The sequence below is a fragment of the Rhamphochromis longiceps genome, linkage group LG20 (assembly GCF_057381845.1).
Source record: "Rhamphochromis longiceps isolate RC_006_pf linkage group LG20, R_longiceps_female_GT1.1, whole genome shotgun sequence".
NCBI classification, from domain to species: Eukaryota; Metazoa; Chordata; class Actinopteri; order Cichliformes; family Cichlidae; genus Rhamphochromis; species Rhamphochromis longiceps.
The window spans coordinates 7,057,167-7,075,229 of NC_140576.1; the positions used below are offsets into that span (position 1 = coordinate 7,057,167).

At 37.5% G+C, this 18,063-nt stretch overlaps 2 protein-coding genes across 2 annotated transcripts; both read left to right on the forward strand.

Annotated features, from left to right (window-relative positions):
- The first annotated feature begins 3,927 nt into the window (after nt 1-3,927).
- On the forward strand, nt 3,928-7,648 carry LOC146644814 (taste receptor type 1 member 2-like). The gene is made up of 6 exons (XM_085394172.1): nt 3,928-4,109; nt 4,318-4,615; nt 4,709-5,434; nt 6,017-6,223; nt 6,499-6,619; nt 6,720-7,648. Exons 1-6 carry the CDS (start codon nt 3,928-3,930, stop codon nt 7,646-7,648), a joined length of 2,463 nt encoding a protein of 820 aa, XP_085250298.1.
- A 2,961-nt stretch (nt 7,649-10,609) lies between these two features.
- tas1r2.2 (taste receptor, type 1, member 2, tandem duplicate 2) lies at nt 10,610-16,199 on the forward strand. Its single transcript, XM_085394231.1, has 7 exons — nt 10,610-10,625; nt 10,743-10,890; nt 11,080-11,377; nt 11,496-12,221; nt 13,456-13,662; nt 13,961-14,081; nt 15,271-16,199. Exons 1-7 carry the CDS (start codon nt 10,610-10,612, stop codon nt 16,197-16,199), a joined length of 2,445 nt encoding a protein of 814 aa, XP_085250357.1.
- Nucleotides 16,200-18,063: the final 1,864 nt, after the last annotated feature.

The window sequence follows — 18,063 nt, forward strand, 5'->3', positions numbered from 1 at the left end:
AGTTCACAGTAATTTGGCAAAAACCTCTTTAAGAATGAAGAATATTCTTGCTTATCTGTGTGCACTGGGGTCTTTTCTACATGGCTTTGATCAATGCACTGTGCCAGATTCTGAGTTTCAGCGAGAAGGAGATTATTTGATAGGTGGACTTTTTAATATTCATCAGGCCAATAGCTCTATCCATCTATCCATCTAGATAGATAGATAGATAGATAGATAGATAGATAGATAGATAGATAGATAGATAGATAGATAGATAGATAGATAGATAGATAGATAGATAGATAGATAACCTTGTAAATTGTGTGTAATTGTTTTACTGAGAAATGTATTTATATGCAATGCACTTATACAGTTGAACAGAAATACTGGAAATCTTTTCTGACATATAGCTGATTGTTTCATGGAACAATAAAATGAAAAAATGAAAAAAATTCCATCCATCCATCCATCTTCATCCGCTATGTCCGGGGCCGGGTCGCGGGGGCAGCAGCCTAAGCAAAGAGGCCCAGACCTCCCTCTCCCCAGCCACCTCCTCCAGCTTGTCCGGGGGAATACCAAGGCGTTCCCAGGCCAGCCGAGAGATATAATCTCTCCAGCGTGTCCTGGGTCTGCCCCGGGGCCTCCTCCCCGTGGGACATGCCTGGAACACCTCACCCAGGAGGCGCCCAGGGGGCATCCTTGTCAGATGCCCGAACCACCTCAGCTGGCTCCTTTCGATGTGGAGCAGCAGCTGCTCTACTCTGAGCCCCTCCCGGATGGCCGAACTCTATCTCTAAGGGAGAGGCCAGCCACCCTTCGGAGGAAGCTCATTTCTGCCGCTTGTATCCGCGATCTCGTTCTTTCGGTCACTACCCACAGCTCGTGGCCATAGGTGAGGGTAGGGACGTAGATCGACCGGTAAATTGAGAGCTTCGCTTTTACACTCAGCTCCCTCTTCACCACGACGGACCGGTGCAGCGTCCGCATTACTGCAGCTGCAGCCCCAATCCGTCTGTCGATCTCCGGCTCCCTTCTCCCATCACTCGCAAACAAGACCCAGAGATACTTGAACTCCTCCACTTGGGGCAGGAACTCATCCCCGACCCAGAGTGGGCACTCCACCCTTTTCCGGCTGAGAACCATGGCCTCAGATTTGGAGGTGCTGATCCTCATTCCCGCTGCTTCACACTCGGCTGCGAACCGTTCCAGTGCGAGCTGGAGGCCCTCACCCGATGAAGCCAACAGAACCACATCATCTGCAAAAATCAGAGATGAGATTCTGAGGCCACCAAAGCGAAAGCCCTCCGCCACTTGGCTGCGCCTAGAAATCCTGTCCATAAAAATTATGAACAGAACCGGAGACAAAGGGCAGCCCTGGCGAAGCCCATCACCCACTGGGAACGAGTCCGACTTATTGCCGGCAATGCGAACCAAGCTCTTGCAACGGTTGTATAGGGATCGAATGGCCCGTAGCAATGGGCCAGACACCCCATATTCCCGCAACACCTCCCACAGGACACCCCGAGGGACACGGTCGAATGCCTTCTCCAAGTCCACAAAACACATGTAGACTGGTTGGGCAAACTCCCATGCACCCTCAAGTATCCTGGAGAGGATAAAGAGCTGGTCCAGTGTTCCGCGACCAGAACGAAAACCGCATTGTTCCTCCTGTATCCGAGGTTCGACTAACGGACGAACTCTCCTTTCCAGCACCCTGGCATAGACTTTCCCAGGGAGGCTGAGGAGTGTGATCCCCCTGTAGTTGGAACACACCCTCCGGTCCCCTTTCTTAAAGATGGGGACCACCACCCCGGTCTGCCAGTCCACAGGTACTGCCCCTGATCTCCACGCAACATTGCAGAGGCGTGTCAACCAGGACAGCCCTACAACGTCCAGAGCCTTCAGGAACTCGGGGCGGACCTCATCAACACCAGGGGCTCTGCCACCAAGGAGTTGTTTAACTGCCTCAGTGACCTCGCCCCCGGAAATTGGCGGGTCATTCCCCTCATCCCCAGACTCTGCTTCCTCCTCGGAAGACGTGTCAGTGGGATTAAGGAGGTCCTCGAAGTATTCCTTCCACCGCCTGACAATTTTCTCAGTCGACATCAGCAGCGCTCCGCCAGCACTATACACAGTGCAGGTAGAGCACCGCTTTCCCCTCCTGAGACATCTGACGGTTTGCCAGAATCTCTTCTGAAAAAAATTCTTGTATGTAATAATATGTAATATATGGTTTTATGGTTGTTGTGAAATAAATCTGTATAAAACAATTTTAGGTTCAAAAACATTGGAAATATCATTTTGATTTCACAGTCACACATCTATATATGTTAAGAAGCAATTGTATTTCAAGCTACTAAATAACAATATTTCCCTCATGGAACTTGTACTTTTGTTAATTTCACTGTAGATCATGTTCTTAAATATACAAACACTTTGAAATCTTACAAGATTATATATTAATTAAAAGGCTAATAAAATTCAGTGATATTTTTAATTTTATTGTCTTAAACATTTTAACATCAAAATGTACTGCAGTTTAATAACAGTAAATTTCATTCAATTAAACTCAGTTGTGTAGCGGGCTTCATTTTCTGCTCAGCTATTTGGTTACTGTTGTCATACAAATCTGACCACATGTGCGCAGGACTCCATATAAAATTATTTTCTTTATGCATATTTTAAAGAAATATTTGATACAGATAACATTTACATTTTTCATCAAATTGAATTGAATTGCAGGTGACCCATAGGGGCATAAAAATACCTGTACACAAAACACGAGAAGAACACACATGATATTAGGATATATATTTTCTAAAAATAATCAGTTTTATGATGAATACTATGTTGAAACCGTAGCTTATGCCTGGCCACTTGTCATTGTTATTCACAGTGTAGTGTGTGCAAATGATCTCACCAATGTCCTGTTTGGTCAAAGGTTAGGTCATGCAAAACAGGATGTTTATGCAACAGGATGTATCATTTAGGCATAACCCAAAGATACATCCTCGAATTATTAATACAGTTTGCATGTATGCATATGCTTGTAACCCCATATTATTTTCCAGCCAAATCAGTACTTGTATACCGTCATACATGGGTTTTCCCTTAAGCAAAACCTACATTAAAGAAAACTCATCACTTAAGACTGTTGAAAGGTTGTAATAATGTGTCTATTCACTTAATTAGTTCTCTGATTTACTTTGTCTTACTAACTGTCACTTTTCCTATGCTGCTCTCTTTTAGAGATCTGCAAGTAAATTTACGGTGCCTTTATGGTTTAGCTGAAAAAAGTGTAATAATAAATAACTGTATATAATATAAAATAATAATTGTATCATAAGAGAAAGCAATAATATATATAATGCTTTATCAGTCTCTAACAAAAAGTATATTTTGCCACTTTCTTGCAAACCCCTAATCAAAAAACTTTTACAACTATGAACATATTTACATGTAGTATGAGCCATTAGGGATTGTTAAAGACAGTGGTATTATTACATTCTTTTGAAAATTTATTCTAACCAGTGTGCTGCCAGTATTTATCAAGCTTCTCCAAGGATTCTTGGCTTAAGTTTTATCATGCAGTTTTCAGGCATTATGACAATGGGTTTCTGCATTGGATACATTTTTTTTAATAAATCATTTTTGGTAACATATAATCAAGTGCAAGTTAAAAGAATGCCTCATTTATCCACAGCTGGGGGCATTTCAGTTACTATCCAGTCATCAAAGGCACTTAGCAACTTGAATGTGTTTTGCATACTAATTTGTGAATTGTCTTCCAACCATTAACAAGTACGTATGTACGATATCAACAGCCATGCATCATTAAGCTCATGGAAATAAATAGTGGTAACTTGCTCATACAAGTAGTGCATTGCTTCTTATAAGCACAGTGTAATCTCATTAGATGCCAGATCAGACTGGCAAATGGTAACTATGAGGCATTTTCTTACTTCTCTGTATCTGCTGGGAACTTTTTTACATACTTTGACTAAATGCACAATGTCAGCCACAGACTTCCATCTGGATGGAGATTATTTGATTGGTGGACTTTTTAATATTCATTATGCCCATGGCGGTATTTATCAAACAAAACCACAGGCCATTGACTGTTCCAGGTAAGCTTTCTAACCAAATCTTGATATGTGGAACTCTAAAAGTACCAAATGACACACCTTACATTATATAACTTCACCTAAACTAAGTCACTGAGTGTAACTTAGTAGCACATTTACATGTAACTACATTAAGATAACTACATTAAGTCAGCTGTGAACAATTTTTATGTTTCGTTTAAAAGCTTTTACTCTCTTTCTCTGTCAACAGTCAACCATTCAGTCTCTCAGACTATCGGAGGTTTCAGATGATGAGATTTGCTGTGGAACAAATTAATAACTCTACCTACATACTGCCAAATGTGTCCCTTGGGTATGAAATATTTGACCACTGCTCAGATACAAAGAACTTCCCAGGAATTTTAAATCTTATCTCAGTAAATGGCCTGATTCAACCTTGGTTTGAACCACTCAAGAATTTTTCCAGAGTGATGGCAGTGGTTGGCCCTTTTACAAGCACAGATGCCCTGACTATAGCCCCGCTCTTCATGACAGATCTCATTCCTATGGTAAGTTAGAATTATAAACTAAAATGAAGTTCACCTAAAGTTGTGAATATATGACGAGAAATGGTAAAAATGTCTCCATTACTCTCTCGACAGGTCAGTTATGGAGTTGGCAGCTCTCGCCTATCAAATAAAATAAAATTTCCTTCCTTCCTACGGACAGTGCACTCCAATGACGGGATGATTGAAGTCATTGTTAAGATCATAGTGCACTTCAATTGGCGCTGGGTTGCTTTCCTAAACAGTGACAATGATTATGGTCGTGATGGCCTAGATCTTTTTATAAAGAAGATCGACGGTACTGACATCTGCCTAGCTTATACGAATGCTCTCAATGACAATACAAACTACTCCCAAATATTCGAACAGATAGAAGCACAAAAAATACATGTTGTCATTGTTTTTGCTCCAGAAGCGACTTCAGAAGCTCTTGTTGAGACAGCAGTACAAGTGAATTTCAGAAATAAAGTGTGGATAGCATGTGACACCTGGTCCATTAACAAAAGGCTTTCCAAGATGAAAGGAATCAGAAACATTGGAACTGTACTAGGTGTGTCTCAGCCAGTAGAGACAGTACCTGGCTTCAATAATTTTATCTACTCTACCAAAAGACAGACGTTTTTTAAAAATGAAGCACAAACTGGGTTTTGTAATCAGGCTTGCAACTGCAGCTACGTGACACCAGAGGATATCATTTCAGCAGATGCGTCTTATTCATTTACTGTTTATTCAGCTGTGTATGCCATTGCTCACGGTTTACACAATGCCTTGCAATGTGGAGATGGTAAATGCAGTGATAAGATTACCCTGTTCCCATATATGGTAAGTGTGCAAACAGTACTCAAGAGATTATGTGTTTCATCTTACTGACAACTGTAACCTCTATGTGTGTCTAAACATTTTAAAATACTGATCCTTCCTATCTTTTTTGTGATCACACACTGCATAGAGCAAGGTATATAAGGTGGGTAAACTAGAATAAGATGCCACCCTCTCTATCTCTAAGTTTATTGAGCTTAAACGTCAGTATCAGAAGTAACATCAGAAATAGTTCTCCAGGCTTCTTGAAGGACATTGCAGCTGCATTTTGTTCTATTCTCTGTCAAGATCACCCCATACTGCACCAATCATGTTAAAGTCTGGACTCCTTTGGCTAGATTATTATTCCAGCAGAGTACCTGATCAAGTGGAGGGCATAGGCATAGTATCAAACCTTACGTCTCTCTTAAAATGCATCCATCCAGCCATTACCTCCTACTTCTTGTGTCCTCAAAATCCTTAAAATGTACCCTTTCTGTAAAAGGTTTCACCATTCTGCAGTTTCTCCTTTCTCTGGGATATTTCAACAGCCTAAGTAATAAGTGTGAATATCCTGTTACAGTTACCTCTTTATGCCTACAACAGGTTTCAGAAGAGTTGCAGAAGTCAAACTTTACACTTTTAAACCAGAATATTCAATTTGATGAGAATGGAGATTTCAAGTCTGGATCATACTCAGTAGTTTTCTGGAATCAGACTGGAGATGCACAGGAGATTGGCTTTTACAGCTTTTATCCATCTCTTCAATTCTTCATCAACAACACCATGATTAAATGGTACACAGATGGAGATGTAAGTTGTGTTTTTGAATCTTTTCATACAGTATATCAACACTTTAGACAGTATAAAGTAATCAAATCATCGTTTTTTTGTATCTTATTTCCTTTCAAATGATACATTTTTACATAAAGACACACTAGTGTAGTTATTCAGGGCAAAACATACTATCGAGTAAATAAACAGATGGTGGTTGTTAGTATTTAGTGAGCGGCCCTAAATTTTAAAAACTGTGGCTGCAGTCCTTTTCCTGTTGTCTGTATATTTTACAAAATAATATCCTTGAACAGGTACCTACTTCATTATGTTCAGCAGAATGTCCTGTTGGATATGTACAAAAGCAAACTGGAATCCACAAATGCTGTTTTAACTGTGAAATATGTCCAAATGGAACCTATATCAACATCACAGGTAAATTATTTTAAGAGTTTCATGTATCATAAGTTACCTGCAGCATTTTCTTTTTCAAAAATCAGTTTAATGATGGTCTGTCCTTTTGTTGTCTAAACAGAAGATCGCTACAACTGCATCAACTGCAAAGACACACAATGGTCTAAAAAAGGAAGTATTTCATGTGATCTGCGTGTAGTGGAGTATATGCCATTTACAGACAACTGGGCTATACTGATCATGGTCGGTGCCTGGGCCTTAGTGGGCATGACATTATCCATGTCTGTTCTCTTTGTTGTTAACTATAACACACCTGTTGTCAAATCTGCTGGGGGACCAATGTGCTTCCTAATTTTAGGCTGTCTCAGTCTGTCTAGTCTTAGTGTATTTTTTTACTTTGGCAAGCCAACAGTTGCTTTCTGTGTATTAAGATACTTGCCATTTCTGTTATTCTACACTATTTGTTTAGCATGTTTTGTTGTGCGCTCTTTTCAAATTGTTTGTATTTTCAAAATAGCAGCCCAGATACCCAAACTCCACAGTTGGTGGATGAAATATCATGGACAGCACCTAGTCATCACTGTGGCATTTATCACTGAGGCTTTCTTGCTTCTTATTAGCTATTCATATGCTGCACCCAAACCCTACCAAAACAAAGTTTGGTACCCAGACAAAATCCTACTTGATTGTGAAATTAATCCTAAAGCAATATCTTGCTCTGTGATTTTACCTTTATTGTTGTGCTCTCTTTGCTTTGCTTTCTCCTACATGGGAAAAGACCTACCAAAAAATTACAATGAGGCCAAAGCAATAACTTTTTGTCTCCTCCTGCTGATCTTAACCTGGATTGTTTTTGTCACACAATATATGCTTTACCGTGGGAAATTCATCCTAATGTTTAATGCTCTGGCTGTACTCTCCAGCCTCTACTGCTTTCTGTTGTGGTACTTCCTCCCAAAATGTTACATCATAATTTTTCAGCCACACCGAAACACACCTAAGTACTTCCAAAGTCTCATTCAAAATTATACCAAAACAATTAGCCAATAGCTGCCTCTAATAATTTTGTGTCTCCACAGGCAGAAAAACTAATGTACTCAGGACCTTCTGCTAAAATGTTGCTTTTAAGTAATTTTCTTATTTAGATCAGGAGTTCTCTTTTGGTAAATATGCTTATGGATTTTTGTGACAAGAGTTAGATGAAAATGATTGAGAAGATGTTCTCTCAAAAGTTACCAGTCTTACTTACACTTATGTTGCTCTAAATGAAATTATCTCTAAATGAGATAAGACAATTAATTAATTAATACCTGTTTACAATGTAATTACATAAATATATATTTTCCTTTGGACCAAGATAATCTGGTTTTTTACCTTGTTCCTGGGCTTTACAATCAATTGGTTCTGAATAGAACCTTGTTCTCAACAAAGCCGTAAGAGAGTGGTATCAATTCTCTCATCTTATTCACAAGAAAGCAATTATGTGTACTGTATAAAATGTAAACTTTTCTTGAATGGATAGGTTTTCTTAGGTTTTTCTGTAGTAGTAGCAGTACTAGTGCTTTTCACTCATATTGCGCTTAATTAATAAGCAAAACCCAATAAAGTTTAACCATTACTAGACAAGTCGTGAATTCTCCAGACTTAATTTATTTATCAACACATCAAGTTTGGAAGCCAATTCTGTCCAACTGCAAAATGTTGTTTTGTAATTTTCCCTTTGTTATTGTGCTCTCTTTGTTTTCCCAACAGGCAACTTTTTTAAGCAAGGTACAGACAAATCAGTGATCATGTAGATAAGACATGAGATGTTTATTTACATTTTTCAGTGATGTTCTGTACCCCCTAGAGCAGGGGTGTCGAACTCCAGGCCACGAGGGCCGGTGTCCTACAGGTTTTAGATAACATCCTGGGTCAACACACCTGAATCAAATGATTAGTTCATTACCAGACTTCTGTAGAACTGCAAGGCACATTGAGGAGGTAATTTAGCCATTTAAATCAGCTGTGTTGGATCCAGGACACCGGCCCTCAAGGCCTGGAGTTCGACACCTGTGCCCTAGAGTATAGTATAGTAATACAACATCTCACTAAAAACATCCTTGTATACTATCATTCATTGTTCTGAATTTAGTCCAAGTACCTGTAGCTGCATCTTTATTACAATGTGGATTTCTAAAATGCCTCTTTTCATGATAAATTGTGGGGTTTCCATCATTAATCGCCCGTTCTAGCAAACTTACCTAGCATTTATACAAAAGCACTGCTCTGCTGCTTGTTTAGACACTTTTTAAGGGTACTCAAGCATCCTTAAATTTCAATTCTATTATTTAGAAGTAATAATGTAATTTTATGTTATCTCACCTCTAATATCATATTCTGGCAAACTGTTTATTGACAGTGTTGCATGTCAGAAGGAAACAGGTTTAAATGTCCAGTGTTCTTGATGTCATGATGTCACAGTGCACTGATAGAAGCACTGGATGCTTTAACAACAAGGCTTTACATTAAAGGTAATTTTTTGGCATTATTTATTAGGAAAAAAAGCATAATGTATTCATAGATATAGTGTGTAATTACATCTTCCAACAAACTGATGCATTCTCATAAACATAAAATGTATCTTTTAAAAATACATAGGAGTGGGTTTGCTGTATGTTCCGATGTTCCTCCACCATATTTGAATACAGTGGCTGTGAAGGATATCTTCCTTCCAACTAATGGCATTTTACACGTGTGTGTATAATTCGCCAAAGGTGGAGAGTAAAAAAAGTCATAGGCATTTGTGTACCATGGAGGGATTTTTATATTCATGGGCACACCTTCAGACTCAGCATATACAGCATCATACCTATGTTTTATCATTAAAGACAGGGTCTCCTTCACCAAAGCAATGTTTTGGTGAAGGAAACTGTGATAATAATAATAATAATAATAATAATAATAATAATAATAATAATAATAATAATACAAAACCTAACGTAACTGCAATAGATGCACTTTTAATTATAAAGTAAAGAAAATGTTTTGGGATTAAAGTACAAACAAACAGATGACTGTTATTATGCCTAATGACTTTAACCATTAGCATATAACTGATTCTATATGAAAGTGTTTCAAACTACTGACTATTGCTAGTTAAAGCAAGTTTATCTGTAATATTTTGTTGCATTTGGTCTTAATGCAGAGTTATAGTTGAAACACATTTTTTGTTTATCAGCCCACAGTCTCACCAGATGAGACCTATCTCTTAATATGAACCAGAAAGTTCTGCCCTTCAAACAGGGAGTTACCTTCAAATTTGGGTTAGGGTTCTTGTCATTCACCACTTACATCTGCTGAGTGATTGCAAATTTTGAATGGCCTGTGTGGTTACATGTTAAATTATACAGGGATCATTTGTAAGAGGATGTGGTCACTTACTGTTTGGTAATGATCAAGGGGTGAGTTGTTGTTTTTCTGTCTTTTGTTGCTCTGACCTAGTGCAATCTTAGTTGAAGTACACATTTCTTCCAAAGGACAAATGCATTTTGGCACATTTTCTGCAGTGGAAAGAGCAGCTTGTAGTTAGCATTAGTGTGCTTCAGTCATTTTAATAAATATCTACAAATACGAATAAATAGTTTGACGGTGGATGTAATGATTTTGTGATAGTGTAACATGATTTAAAAACATAAAACCAGCCAAAGGGCTTTTAAATCAAGGCCCAAACGTTTTATGCCAGTATTTATGCCAGCATTTCAGAATTCTAGCTTTGGTTGCGCCCAAAGAAGACAAAGATATTTTAAAGACCTCATATCTGTCACGGAGTCAAATAAAATCTAAAGTAAATGTGTTATAATGTCTAAAGGAAGGAAATGATTAATTGAGTTATTCCAGATAGAAGCATTACACTAATTTGCTTGTGATGGTTGTTCAACTTTGTGCACAAACAGCAGCTTGGATGCTTTTGCATACTGATTTGTGAAAGTTCATTCAACCATTTATAGCATCACCATGTGCATGTAAATGATGACGGGAGGGGACAGTCATCACTGTATCATAACTCACTAAAGGCAGAGGCACATTTTGGTAGAGTGCACAACAGAACACTAAGAAAGAGCTTCAGCAATGAAACATTTTTTAGAATCTTTCTGTCTGCTAGGAGCATTTCTACATGTCCGCACTCAACATACTGTCCCAGCGTCAGAGTTTCAGCTGGAAGGGGATTATTTGATAGGTGGACTTTTTCACATTCATGACGACACTGGCTCTGTGTATCATGAAAGACCAGAAGCTCTCGACTGCACCACGTAAGTTTTATGATAAATCTAGTTGGATGCCTTTACAAAGTCCAACTACGTAGTATAGAATTTAATCTGATCTGTGTCCTTGTTCAATTGAATTTATGTAATAATAACAAAACTACAGAAATACGAAGCTTTTAAGCAATATTTCAGATTTTTATGGTTAATCCTGTTCTCTTGTCTTCTTGTCCTCAGTAAACCACTCACATTCTCAAATTATCGGAGATTTCAGATGATAAGATTTTCTGTAGAGCAAGTTAATAACTCTACCAATTTACTGCCAAATGTATCTCTTGGCTATGACATATTTGACCACTGCTCAGATACGCAGAATTTTCCAGGTGTTTTGAAATTAATCTCAGCTAATGGTTCAATACAACCTTGGAGTGACAAACAAAGTGTTCTGTCTAAAGTAATAGCTGTGGTCGGTCCTTTCACAAGCACTCAATCCCTGACCGTAGCCCCGCTATTCATGGTAAATCTTGTTCCTATGGTAAGTTGTTAACAAATAATATGACAAAAACAGTTTTATAGAAAGATTATGACTTCTTTTTGTCATTATTTATTGTACCTGAAAATGATCAAATTCTCTATTATTTTCTATTTAACAGGTTAATTATGCAACTTCTACTTCTGTGTTCTCAAATAAGGCAAAATATCCATCGTTCCTGCGTACATTGCCTTCCAATTTAAATATGATAGATGTGATTGTAAGAATTTTGCAAAAATTCAACTGGCGCTGGGTTGCTTTCCTTAACAGTGATGATGATTATGGTAATGATGGTCTGGATTTGTTCACTCAGAGGATAAAGGATACTGAGATCTGCCTACCATATTCCAAAGGCCTGAGTGACAGCACCAATTACACTCAAACGTTCAAACAGATGGAGGCAAAACAGATAAATGTCATTATTGTTTTTGCTCTAGAAAACAATGTTGAACCTCTCATTGAGTCAGCAATGCTACTGAATGTGACAAATAAGGTGTGGATAGCAGGGGATGCATGGGCCTTGAACAAAAAACTCCCCAAAATGAAAGGAATCAAAAACATTGGAACCGTACTTGGAGTAGCTGAGCCAGTAGTGACAATACCTGGTTTTAGTGATTTTTTGCATTCTTCCAAAGCCCAACTTCATTGTAAATATGCAGAGCAAGACACATTTTGCAATCAGAAATGTAACTGTAGTTGCATGAATCCTGAGGATATCTTTGCTGCAGACCCATCATACTCTTTTGCAATTTACTCTGCCATATATGCCATTGCTCATGCCTTACACAATACCTTACGATGTGGAGCTGACAAATGTGATAGCAATATCACAGTGTACCCCTACATTGTAAGTATACAAGCCTTTTTTTAATCATCCTGAGAACTGTCTAATAATGTTATGTAAAGGTGGTAATAATGTACTATAATACAGTACAAGTTATTGGACAAAAGGACCCCCCTGATGATCCTCTAATCGCCTGAGCAGAGGTGTGAAACTGGCTCAGGCAATTAGAGGATCATCAGGGGGTCCTTTTGTCCCTCTGTTGGGGGACACTCCCACTAGGTTTAAATCTGGGATTCCCCACCATTTGACCTTAGAACTGAAGAAGCTTCTCGGATGAGAGGTGAAACGTCTTCAAGCAACTTAAAGAAGTCCAGACACTTTTCTTTGCAAGCTCCTTTGATTATATATGCTTCATTTTCCAGTTAAACACACTTTAACAACCAGGGTTTTTTTGCACTCCTGAATCCAGGTTATAATGTAGAAACTACTGCACATGTTTCCAGGTAGTCATGACACTTCCTGGAGGTTTTTTTTTTCTAATATGTCAATAATATGCCAGTAGTTAGAAACTGGCGGTCTTGCATTTTGCATCCCTGATTTCTGGTTAATACCACATGCTTCCAGGTAATAGGCCACAACATTAAAACACAGTCTTTGCATTTTCATCTTGAAACAAATAAAAATACTGAGGACCAATGTAGGATTAGTTTTACCATTATAATAGGATAAATATGTCCCAGAGTCTTGAAGCACTGACCAATATTACCTTATTATATTTTACGAGTTTACTACAACAAGTGTTTCTTTTCTTTTTTTTATTTAAATGCACAGGTTATCATATTACTACCACCATATTAATACATTGTATCATATTATATGCTATAATAAACTATATACTTCTACCAACTGGTTTCTTGGATAATGATTTGCTAATGAACTTTATGATACTGATAATAACTTGATACTTCTATATTATTACTTTCTTGTTACCAAATTACCTAAATATTACCAAGTCATTACTGACAGAAAGTACTCTTTATGCTTCTAAGCAGTTAGAACAGGGAATTGCCTTCTACTGTGTTGAATTCCATCTTTTAACAATAGCCTGCAAGTGATTTGAAACTGAGATGACGTATTGTTGTAATTCTGAAACCAAACTCTTTTTCAATAGTTGTAGAACTTGTCACTTCATATTGTGAAAAAGTTTAGGTCTACTATCTATATCATCAATATATGATTTTTTTTTCTTTTAAATACAAAGAATTAATGGTTGTGTAATTTTTTCTGCACACATCAGGTTCTAGCAGAGCTGAGGAAGTCAAATTTTACACTTGTAAATAATAGTATTCAGTTTGATGACAACGGAAATCTAAAGCAAGGATCCTATTCAGTAGTTTTCTGGAATAACAGTGGTGATGCACAGGAGATTGGATTTTATCAGTTTAATTCAGAAGTGCATTTCTTCGTGGATGATAGCAAAATTGAATGGCACACCAATGGAGAAGTAAGTTTTTATTGTTGTTGTTGTTATTAATACAACATTTAGTTAAACATAATATATGAAAAATGTTTGTTTGTTTGTTTGTCTCAAGATGATTTAACAGCACCAACCAAAGTCAAAACACACTATCAAAGAGCCTTTGTTTTTATTTTATTTTTTTCAGGGGTTTTTTGGCATTTGTTGTTGTATATAAAGCATCTTTTTTGTGTTGGTTTTTCTCCCCAATCTGTTGCTACCCTTCAGAAATGCTTTTTTTTTTTTTTTTTACTTATTTTATGTGCTAAATATATGTCTTGTACAGGTACCTACTTCCTTATGTTCCCCAGAATGTCCTGCAGGATATATAAAAAAGCGAAATGGAATCTATGAATGCTGCTTCGACTGTGAAATCTGTGCAAATGGAACTTACGTCAACATTACGGGTAATGGTTTGCAACGTGACTAAATATACAGGTTCATCATGGCAAAAGTACATACTTTCTTTAAGTACAAGTTTAGATATACAGTATGTGTTAAAAAAAACTTTGATTAAAAAAACAAAGTACTGATTTAACTTCTTTTGCTCACATAAAAGTGAAAAGGCACAAGTATTAATAAAAAGTATTAATATAATATATTTTTTTATTTAGTAAATGGAAATACAAACTTTTTCACACCTAAGAAGAAAGAGCACAGTCAGGAATTAAAGTGTGGCAGGTTGGGAAACACTAAAATCTGTTGTAGGGTCTCATCAATATAATACATTTAATCAACAGAAGTTGACTCAAAAAGCTTTAAAGACAAGCACATTTACATTTCAGATCTCTAAAAAACTGCTTTCTTATGTTAACTCATTGTTGTGGAAAATAAGTAAATCATGACGTTGTTCTCCCCCCCTAAATACGCTGTAAGTATCAGTATCAGTATTGGAATCAGCAATACCGGTCCGGTACTTACGTGGTATTGGATTGATACCTGAATTTGTACTATCATATAGCACTAACTGCGACCACAACTTACAGACATCTGGACCAAAAAACAAATAAAGAATGCATCATTCTGTCCTACTTTAACCCCTGAGTATAATGATATAAATCATACAAAACAGTATACATAAATTATATATTATGTGTTTTTTGCCTCTTTCTTCTGTTATTTCAATAAGCTCCATTTAAGCTCAAATCAGTTGGAAGGCACTCAATGTTGGGGGGAGAAACTTACCTTAAATGCATAAAATCCGAAGTAACAAGCCTGTTCTGAAAATCTAATGAATAGCACAGACAATTGTGTTAAAATGTAGGGAGTAAAAAGCTGTTAGAAAAATGAATACTAAAGTAAAGAGTAAAGTACAGATATCTAAATTCTACAGAAGTGCCGTAACAATGTTTTTAGTACTTTGTTTCTTCCCATAAAGATAACTATACTTTTATTTCACGTGGTTTTAAAGATTCACCTTGATCCTTAAAAACTAAATGGACCACTGTCTCCTCAATAGTATTGATGCAGTTTTTTCAGTTATTACAGTTATTTTGGGTGTAATGAAGCTATGAATAATGCAAACAAATTTGATCAAAAACTGAACATTTTCAAATATAAATCTATTAATATGGTTTATTGTCTCTTGTAAAACAGAGAGTCCATACACCTGCCTCAAGTGTAAGGACATCGAATGGTCTGAAGAGGGAAGTACATCATGTAATCTGCGGGCTGTGGAGTACATATCAGCCACAGATATTGTGGCTACATTGGTCTTCGTAGCGGCCTGTGCATTTGTGGGCATGACGTTAGCCATGTCTGTTCTCTTTTCAGTCAACTACAACACACCTGTCGTCAGATCTGCTGGTGGACCAATGTGCTTCTTAATTTTAGGCTGTCTAAGTCTGAGTAATCTTAGTGTATTCTTTCATTTTGGTAAGCCGACAGTCCCTCTTTGTACTTTGAGATACTTACCATTTCTCTTATTCTACACTATTTGTCTAGCATGTTTTGTTGTGCGCTCTTTTCAGATTGTTTGCATTTTTAAAATAGCAGCCAAGATCCCCAAGCTCCACAGTTGGTGGGTAAAATATAACGGACAGTGGCTGGTCATTGTTGTTGCATTTGTCATTCAAGCAATCTTCCTCGTTATTGGCTATTCTTGTAAACCTCCAAGCCCCTATAATGAAACATCCTGGTACCCTGACAAAATCATACTCAGCTGTGACATCAGTCTACAAGCATCTACAGCTTCTGTGATTTTACTGTCATCAATATGCACTCTTTGCTTTATTTTCTCATACATGGGCAAAAACCTTCCTAAAAACTACAATGAGGCCAAAGCAATAACCTTCTGCCTCCTCCTGCTGATCCTCACTTGGATCATCTTCGCCACAGAGTGCATGCTTTACCGTGGGAAGTACATACAGCTTCTTAGTGCCCTGGCTGTACTTTCCAGCCTGTACTCTTTTCTGTTTTGGTATTTCCTCCCAAAATGTTTCATCATTCTTTTTCAACCCCACAAAAACACACAGCAGTACTTCCAAGGTCTCATTCAAAATTATACCAAAACAATTAGCCAGTAGCTCACTTCAGGAAATGTATCAATCACTTCAGATAGAGAAGTCATAGATGGATCTTTTTTAGTTCAATGCTCTAATGTCAAATCCTCTTTGAAATATATGTAAATCATGCTTGAGTTACTTAAAGCAAACAATTTTATTTTTAGAAATGTGCTTTATATTCTAAAGAGCTTTCACATAACTCATATCTGTAGTCAGCTATGTAGGATTCTGGCACAAGATTAAATTAACTATTTGGGGGTTATGGTTTCTGTTTATGTATATCATGTTAAAGAATGGATGTATAGTTTTCAAAATCTTTTAAAGTTATATGCATTTCCATCACTTTGAAGCATGAAGTAAATATACACATGAATGAATTCTGTACTAATTCTGATATTTTCATGAACAGCTGTGTAAAAATCAGTGATTAAAAAAACATGAAATAAGATGTTTTCCTATTTTCTTTTTTGGTTGCTGTAACACAAATGTGACCACTTGGTGGCATCACTTCACAGTGTGCCTACAAGCAGGCCATTGGTTCAACCATACTGTACTTCAACGTTGCCAGTGCAAAGCCAAACTCTGGTGAAAAATATGCAGTTTTGTATTGCACTATGAAAAGAATTGTACATGTTACAGTGAAGAACTGTCAAAAATTGGATAGTGAATACAGGCTTCTGGGCAAATTGAGCTTGTGAATTTATACACTTACCACCGCTTTACATCGACTATGAATAACTTCCAGTCTGTGACTGACCGTCATTTTGTGAACATACTTTTATTTCAATTTAATTTTAAAAATAGGCCCAATGCATTCAAAAACCTATCAGACATCTCTGAGACGGGCTGTCCAGGTGTGAATTAAACCACTAACTCTCGATTATTCAGCAGCATGGTTCAGGTGGGTGGTAAGTTAAAAGTAAGAGCTAAATGAATACCAGCAGCTTGATTTTTCCATAGGTGTTCGGGTATTCAGTAAACGTGAGTAAAACTGATAGCTGGCAGGCATAGCCTTCATAGTGAAGTTATATTGACAAACTAAATTAAAGAAATACAAACCTTATTGTCTTCGCTTATCCTTACTGACATCGATGAACATGGTTCATTTTTAGGGGAGATATATATTTCATTTGGATGCATTTTATGCCTACAGAACATAAAAAATTTTGTGTGTGCGTTTATTGGTGATCTTAAAGATGATCACATGCAAGGATCTTCACTCGTTTTTCTTTGTAGGCTATTATTGGATCAGAGATCAAACGTTTCCCTTCATATTCCTTAATTTAGTTACGTGTACTTTTGCTGTTTGGCCTCTTTTCCAACCTCGTTTTGTTACTCTCTTCTTTGATGTCCCGTCAAATTTATAGCCAGACACAAACTATTGAGACAGCGCTGACAGCACTGATGGTCAAACATTTCTCTTTCCATTTGAAAGTCAAAGTTTCACGTCGTGACGCTTAGTAGGATTGGGATGCCCCGCAAAGTGAAACGGAAAGAGCCTTCCCCGCAGGGGGTATGCAGCAATTCGAGAGGGTAAATTGCCATTTTGTTGTGGCCATTCAGCTTCCTGGCAGGGAAAAGGGGAGGATGGACCGTGAAAGTAGGAACGAATTGGTGAATGGTGCCACTTAGCATGGCATATGGCGCGTTTGGAGGGCTATACGCTGACACCAGCAAATTGACAATTTCTTACTGATTTCAGAGTTACATTCGCCACACACGATGTTATGCAGAATTTCAGTGTGATTACCAACTTCAGCAATTTAACTGGGGTGAAATGAGCCTATGCTTCCAATGTGATATGACTATCTGCAACTTACAACAGACTCCAACAGTTTTTTTCTATTTAACAATTTAAACTTGGATTAGCCTCGCATTGAATGAA